General features: G+C 43.0%; 1 protein-coding gene across 1 annotated transcript; it reads right to left on the reverse strand.

Annotated features, from left to right (window-relative positions):
• Positions 1-263: 263 nt before the first annotated feature.
• On the reverse strand, positions 264-5,672 carry gpr3 (G protein-coupled receptor 3). Its single transcript, XM_088603010.1, has 2 exons — positions 4,560-5,672; positions 264-2,900 (listed from the first exon to the last, which is right to left on the reverse strand). Exon 2 carries the CDS (start codon positions 2,883-2,885, stop codon positions 1,899-1,901), a length of 987 nt encoding a protein of 328 aa, XP_088459136.1. The 5' UTR covers positions 2,886-2,900; positions 4,560-5,672; the 3' UTR covers positions 264-1,898.
• Between the last annotated feature and the right edge of the window lie 2,139 nt (positions 5,673-7,811).

Here is a 7,811-nt window from a genome sequence, read left to right on the forward strand (position 1 = left end):
CACAGTATTCTTGTGCAGTAGGCACAGGACAGTAAGTAGTAATCCCAATTGCTGCAGCCTGTTTGCAACTCTACATGACAGACAGTTCAGCAAAAAATGGATTTTGTTTTCAATGTTCCATCACTAGTTTGAGTATTCAAAGAGCTGTTCGGTGTTTTTATTGACTTTTAACTACATGAAAGTCCACTTCATTTTAAAGCTGTTAGATTTCTACCATTAATGGAAAATGTAAAGGAATGTCAGGGAAAGAACTAATGGTGACGTTTTTTTATATAAAATTAGGTTTTATTCTCATTTGTAAAGAAGAACATAATACATTCTCATTAAAACATTTTCATACATTAACATATTTCACGTTGTGCAACATTGTGTACCGAGTTCATCTCCAAAGTGCCTTTAAGCATTAAACTTTTGTGCAATTTTTAGTACAGTACCATACACTTACATAAATTGCCATATTATTTTTCTTTAGCTCTTAGAATTTGGCCACTGACAGGACATTAATAGATATTATGTACATAAATGTTTTCCACAATAAATAATGTTTATCTCAAAATATATTATAGTGCAAATGATTTTTAAGGATCTCTGAATATCAGAGTGTTTGGCTTTCAGAATTAGGCACGAGTTAAAAGCCACAGTACTCCTTTCAATGCGCTAATGAAGGCGAGATTGTCTGTGATTTTGGCCCTGATTAATGTTAATTGTTCTAGCTGCTTTGCTCGCCTCAGACCAGTAGAGGGCAGCTGAGAGTCGGAGGATTGCATTGCGCTCAAGGCTCGACATCTCTGGCAGTAAAGTGTTGCGGAAGTGGGTGAGATGCGTGATGACCAGTAAGTCGTTTTATACGTTTCTGAGTCACGTTAGCTCGGTGTAGTTTCACCACACTGAAGTGTTATAAGACTTTAAAAGAAAAGATTAACTTTGCTTTCAATGTTCTGTTTCTGTCCCCAGAAGACAGGATGGTAAAGATAAACATCTGTGTTTTAACCCACCTCAGAAGAGCTGCAGAACAATTTGGCCATATTCAGAAAGCATTAGTATTTCAGTGGGTAGTCACAACTGTGATGCAGACACTTGGATGCTTGTTTAAATATGATCTGACCTATGCCCAAGTCTTTTCCAGGAGCAAACTGTACCAGGACAAAAAATCCCAAAGTTTCTCTTTTCATCTCTATTCTACTTTCTGTAAAAGGGAGAATAGACCACCTTCATCCTATATCCCTCAGACCCTAATTAGCACTGGTGATGGACTACCTTGAATGAATGTGAGGTAGTTTTGACATTAGTGCTCATTCTGGATTTACGGTACTGAGAGTTTCAAAACTAGAAATATACTCTTTGTAGCAATTTGACCACCCAGAAGTCCTGCAGAGAAACAACAGAGTAGCTTGAGGAACAGACACATTTTGCATGATAAATTTGCAGAGTAGGTTTAGTTGGTACACAGTGTATTTCCCAATATAACCTCCTACTACTACCCTACCAATCAGGCATCATTCCGCATGCTGTTTAACGTTCCACTCACTTCTTGAAAAATAATGTAAAAAAATCTCTCCAGTTGAACAAGAAACATGGAAATTCACAATTGGATTCTTCACAGGCATACGTTTCGAGAAACAGTTTTGAAGAAGGTCCTGTGCCCCCACCATCGCCCATAATGCAGAATACCTTGCACCCAATCTGAGTGCTGTCTTCTTCATTCCCTGTGAATGGTCACCTCCCCTCCTTTATCCTTTTCACATTTCTATGGTTCCTAGCAGTCTGCTTCACTGACAGGGTTTGCCAGGAAACTCCCCCTCGTGTGCCCGTTGCAATCGGAGTGCAATGGCACTTGGGGTACCTGAGAGAGTGACCCATGGGGTACAGCGCCAAGGTGAACTCCAGGGCACCCCCTGCTACACGTCACTGGGGGACCGGGAGCGACAGGACAATTTGGAGGACATACAGCCACAGCAGGCTGCCCACAGGACCTTCTGGATCTCCTGATTGCGGAAAGCGTAGATGATGGGGTTGATCATGGAGTTGTAGGTGGCAGGAAGAAGGGTGATATAGGTGTAGATGGGAGGGTAGGTATAGTCCCCCAGCAGGCAATAGATGGCGAAGGGGAGCCAGCAGCTGGCGAAGGTGCCCAGGATGACCGCCAGTGTGGAGATGCCCTTCCTCGTGGTGACATAATGGGAGGTGGGGAGAAAGTGGCGCTGGAGGGCTATCTGATGGGCGTGGCGGCACACGATCTTGCAGATCTGGGCGTAGAGCTGCAGCATGAGAGCAAAGACCATGAAGAAGGACACGGACAGGATGACCAGGTTGGTCTTGGTCAGTGGGCGGACGATGCTGCAGGAAGCGGTGTCCTTCAGACAGTTCCAGCCCACAACAGGGAGCATCCCCAGGCACAATGACACCCCCCAGGTGAGGATGAGCATGATGTAAGTCCTGGTCACCGTGTGCTCAGAGTAGTAGGTCAGGGCATTGTAGAGGGAGAGGTAGCGGTCAATAGTGATGGCCAGGAGGCTGCTGACGCTGGCCGTGAAGGAGGCCACCAGCAGTCCCACAGTGATGAGGTTTACCGCCTCTGACTGCACACAGTACAGAAAGACAAAGTGGAGGATCAGTCCCAGTCCAGCCAGCAGGTCCGCAGTCGCCAGGCTCCCGATCAGCAAGAACATGGGCGTGCGCAGGGATGGTGTGTAGAAGATCACGGCCACAACGATGGCATTCTCGCAGGCGATGACTGTGCCCGAAATGCAAAGCACCACATCCCATGGGTTGAGCATGGGCTCCCTTGGTACTGAAGTTAGATCTAAGGAGCCTCCATCTTCAGCTGACTCCAGCCAGATGCCCTGCTCACTCTCCCCTGAGCTCTTGGAGAAGTTTTCATTCATGGCCACCTCCGGTACCTGGACCGGTAAGTAAAAAAAAAACAGTTATGAATGCCGTTTCAGTGCAGCTCAAATGAAGTGTCTTCATACAAGACCTGAGTTTTGTCTCTTTCATCTCTGATCTGAGCTGCTTCTCAGAGACTAAAGATGAAATGGAGATCTTGTGGTTTAAGAGCAGATGACTGCTGCAAATAGCCCAATAACTAGGTTCCATTGATGTATCTTATGTAAGACATGATGTAAGACAACTCAGATCTTACCATGTTATAAAAAGTTACAGAAAAAATATTTTAAAGGTAATTTCATAGTTTGAGATGGCACTGATTTGTGATTAAAATCTTGCATTAAACCTTTTGAGCCCCTTCATTCTTTGCCCTTATGTTCGTAGAACAGTCCCAAGTTAAACATCAAGAGATGTTTTTAAATTGGAATAACAGTTTAATGCAGCAATTACAACATTTTAGTTTTGGCATGAATCCTTGAAGGATTCGATCTACAGGGAGAAAATTAGAATTTTGCTCTTTCATCTTCGTTTGGTTGTAAGGATGAACGTGTCTCCACATCACCTCTTGATTTTTAAGAATTCAAAACCCCCGGAGATTACAATTACTGTAAATTGTCGATAGAGCGATAATCACACAACGTGTGAGTCGGAAACTAAACTCCTGTTAACCTGTGTATGAAAAACAACCTCAGAATCTACTGTGCTATAAGTGGATGAACGAATATTTACTTATTAAAACTATGCTCTGTGATCATTGCACCTGTCACCTTGGTCACGCATTTACAGCGAACAAAACGTAATCGAAGTGGCGTCTATACTGTTTTTAGTCGAGAGCGCCTTGGGAATGAAGAGTTCTTTGGCCGTTTTTCCTCCCTGTATTTTGACTTCTTGGATAGCGGTATTCAAAATCGAACGTTGTTTTTAATACTTGTTTAGAAACTAAAACTCGTTGCTTTAGCTAGAAAGGCTGTGCTGGCGTGCCTTATATAGAGTACGACAACAAATTACCGTATTTCCTTCTTTTCGAACAGATAAATCCAGATTCGTGCTGTATTCAGAAATCAAATCCCGCCCAAGTTACTCCGAGTCGGGAGACATCAATGGTGAGCATTAAAGGTTGTTTTAGCAGCTATTATACTTTACTAATTGTAGTTTAAATCGCCTGATTAACCTTAACTAATGTCAGCCTAATCACTGAATGTTGCGGTTTCCCCATCTAGCTAGATGCGTAGCTACAGTAGATGTATACGGGAAATTTGCGAAAGAAACATAAAAGCAAATATACAGTACAAAGGTCTGGAGTAAGCTTTAAACCAGCCGTTTAATGCCACTCATACACATCAAAACTCGCACTGAAATTGCAAGTGGAGTTTATGGAGTGGGGACATAATTAGGTTTCTAAAACCATATAATATTACCAGTACGTGATTGTTTAAGATGAATTTATTTTCGTAATGTCACATTTTAAACCTCTAAGGACATCCAGCAATATTCTTTTACGCACCGGCTGCCCTCGGATTACACTACACTGTCCCATTCTCTCATTCTCCAAATTTTATCGTACCTGTTAATAACGTGCATGCTATCGGTAATCTCTAAAATTAAGCATTTCGAAATAAGAGTGGACAGCATCATGTTTACGAGCTGAGTATAGAAATGATAATAACACGCACCTGGACTCGAAAATAAAGGACACCACCGTTCACTGACCATTCAAGGGGAGTTCGTGTAGTCCGAGTTTTGTCTGGTGGAAGCGAAGATTCCTAGGGGTCCCACAATCCCCGACCTAACGGCTCAAAAACGGAGCACCGTGCAGCGCGCTTCTGCTGTGGCAGCAGTACCGGCAGTATCTGAAGGAGCACAGTGTTAAGAGAGATGTTTTAGAGCCTCTCTCCGCGTTACTGCGCCGCTTTGGTGACTCACCATTCTCCTTGAACAATTGATAGCCGGGTCTGGGTATCAGTGTTGCCTCAGCCAGCACCTGTCTGACGTCAGAGAGGGGGGATTTGATTAGTCCAGAGTCGCAGCCAATTAGCCTCCGAGAGAGAGAAAGGCGCGTTCCTCATGTCAATGAAGCGTCTATCGTCGAAATTCCATTCATAAAAAATACCGCAAAGCCCCGAGCCCCTCCCACTGCGGTCCCTCTCGAAGATGCAATCTGTAATGTATACAGAAGGATGTGTAAGGCAGTCTTAGCACGTTCACATCTAAATAACGTAAAAACTCCAAGCTGCCAAGGATAACCATATTGTACTTTTAACACACACTTAACAGCGTGCGAATGGTGTAAGTCTACGTCCTATAACAAAGGAGCTACTGTAATGTCTTTGTGGGAGGGAAGATGTATTTACTCAATGCATTTTATGGGATGGGTAGCGCTAAATGAATCTATTACAGACTCTGTTTTGTGGGCACTCCAGGAAGCGCCGAAGAAGGGGTCGATGGTGATTCCTGCTGTTTTATGTGTAATGTCGTATTTTACGACAAAAGATTATTTTAATAAAATGCCCGTTGAAAACATTAACGTGATACATTTTCCCATACGTTTTAATGGCATGAAGTGTATTGTCCACGCTTATTTCAACAAATGAAATGTTTAGCGTTAAAGTATGAAAGCATTATGGCAGTTCAGAGGTTCTACTTACATACCCGTCTGAAAGTATGTACTACTGGCGTATTGATCAGAAAGAAACTACTATGAAGGAAACACTTCGATGTCCAACCCAATATTGCGACGCTGTTAATGATACATTACTCAATAACAATATCGATCAAGATGAAGTTGATCATACACTTACGCATTATGCTGCTAAAAGAGCTGTAGACTACTAAAGCTTTAAAATGTCATGATATTTTCAACGACATCTTTCTGCGAGACCGCCTTTATAATGGCTGCACTTCTATGATGGCACAATCGTCACTTGTGCCGTTGTTACGCTTGTTGCTGTGTTGTGTGTAGGCATTGTAAAGATTACAGCCGACAAGAGCCCTCAAGAGAGAACTCTCCTTGGTGCTGAAACTCAAATTTAGCCTTCTCGCTCGGTCCACAGTTTGGTTTGTACATCAGTCCGTGGCCTTTGGTAGGTCTCAGTAGTTTTTCTGCTTCCCTGCACATTACCAGCGTCTTTCCAATTGTGAAAATGGTTACAGTGCTTCGGTTAAGTATGTAATTAACTCAATTGACTAATAAATACTGGAGGTGGAGCAAGAGTTCAATTCGACGGAGTGGGGCTGAAAGGAATCTATAGCAAATGTAGCTGTGCAGACATCTTCGATACAAAGAGGAGCTCAATATTTTTTGTGGGTTTCAAATATTTACTCTATGCCTCCATTAATATTTGCAGCTTAGTTTCGGCTTGGAGCAGTCAGGTATATCACTTCGGAATATTAGATCAGAATATCTGATATAAATAAGTGTCTTGAAAAATGTGAACACGTGGTAAATTATACACGAACTACCACTGTGTTCTGGTGTTGTAGCAGGTTAATCCATCCAAAACAGAATGGACTCATGGTGGTCAGTGGTTACTTGTCATGAATATCACATTCCTCTCTATCATTTACTGTATCTGTAACGCTAGAAGCTCGTTTTTGTACTGCGAAATATAGATCTGTCAGAATGAACTTTTCTATTATAAACTAGGTAAAATGGCAGTAGAAAAAAAAACGTGTCTTTATCAAGAAGAAAAAGCGGTAAGTGAAATGTTCAAAAGAACGAAAACTGTCTAATACCTTTGTACAGCACTGTGTATCTGGTACACGAACAAATATTATATTTTAGTATCGAATCTTACTTTAATGTAGAGTTCTCTAACCTCCATCTCGGAGAAGGAAAAGCGTCACGATTCGTGTTTTTTGTGTCAACCGAGGTATGAAGTGCGTTACAGATAACTGGCCACGATTATCCTGATCTTTAGCTAATGTTTTAATACACTAAGCCAATGTTACCTGAAGGAACAGGAGGCTGTCGTATTTAAGGGTGTTATTAACGACATTGAAGCGAACTGTCTGAAAGATTTGTTCTAAGAATGGTGACGTTATTCTCTGGTGGCTGGGAGGAGGGGGTGTCAGGTGGTTTCCCTTCTAAGTGGGCGGCTGGCAAGTCTGGAGTTGAATCCTGATGAGCTCGTAGGCAACTGGGGCTGCACGGCAGGAGAACTCGCACCAAATAAGGAAAGCGTTTCCGATGTGATTGTCCTTTCTAATTGCTCAGCTTGTCTATACTCGAGAGCTCCAAAAGCTGTTCGGTATCGATATCCCTTCGATGCAGTTACCGTGCCTAATGCTTACAAATATAAGCACACTGGATGCGAATGTAAACCGCGAAAACCTGGTCAGCAAATGACTGACTGCTGCGTGAGAGGTGCTCAAATCCGGACAGGTCGTGCTTCCCCCACTTTATCTTATTATTAAATAGTTACTAACGTTCGTTTATTTTTTTGGAAAATGGTCGAAGAGGAGGTGTCTTATGATAACTCCCGCGATGGGCATTTCCTCTTCTAATTCAATCTTACCTTTGATAACGTTGTCGAAAAAGACTGTAATACTATATCAATTCAATACCCATACGGCCCAGAGTTAACATAAATGCAAGTACACGGGCCCCGTCTTGATTTGATCGATTTGTGTCTCGGTGTTGTTTCCCTGTGGCTTATCTGGGGAAGGTGTCTGGGTGTGCTACAGTAGCTAGCCGGTGTTACCTAACATTCCGAAATTTCTGTCTTCTGCATACTGATCATCACCGCACCGCTTTGAAGCAGAAGGAGGCTTCCCCGGATTGTCGGCTTTAACTAGCCTAGCAGCGCAGCCGTGCACAAGAGCGTGAACATACAGCACGTCTGACACGAGGAAATTCGCAACGGGTCGCCCAGTTTTCTGCACTCTGCGCCGTGGCAGTATCGTCGCCTATTGCGGGATTATTGCTA

Source organism: Lepisosteus platostomus, chromosome 13 (genome assembly GCF_059453375.1).
Source record: "Lepisosteus platostomus isolate fLepPlt1 chromosome 13, fLepPlt1.hap1, whole genome shotgun sequence".
NCBI lineage: Eukaryota > Metazoa > Chordata > Actinopteri > Semionotiformes > Lepisosteidae > Lepisosteus > Lepisosteus platostomus.

Bases quoted from the DNA above. Each gene is read 5' to 3' on its own strand.
- gpr3 (XM_088603010.1), bottom strand. From the start codon at position 2,885: ATGAATGAAAACTTCTCCAAGAGCTCAGGGGAGAGTGAGCAGGGCATC.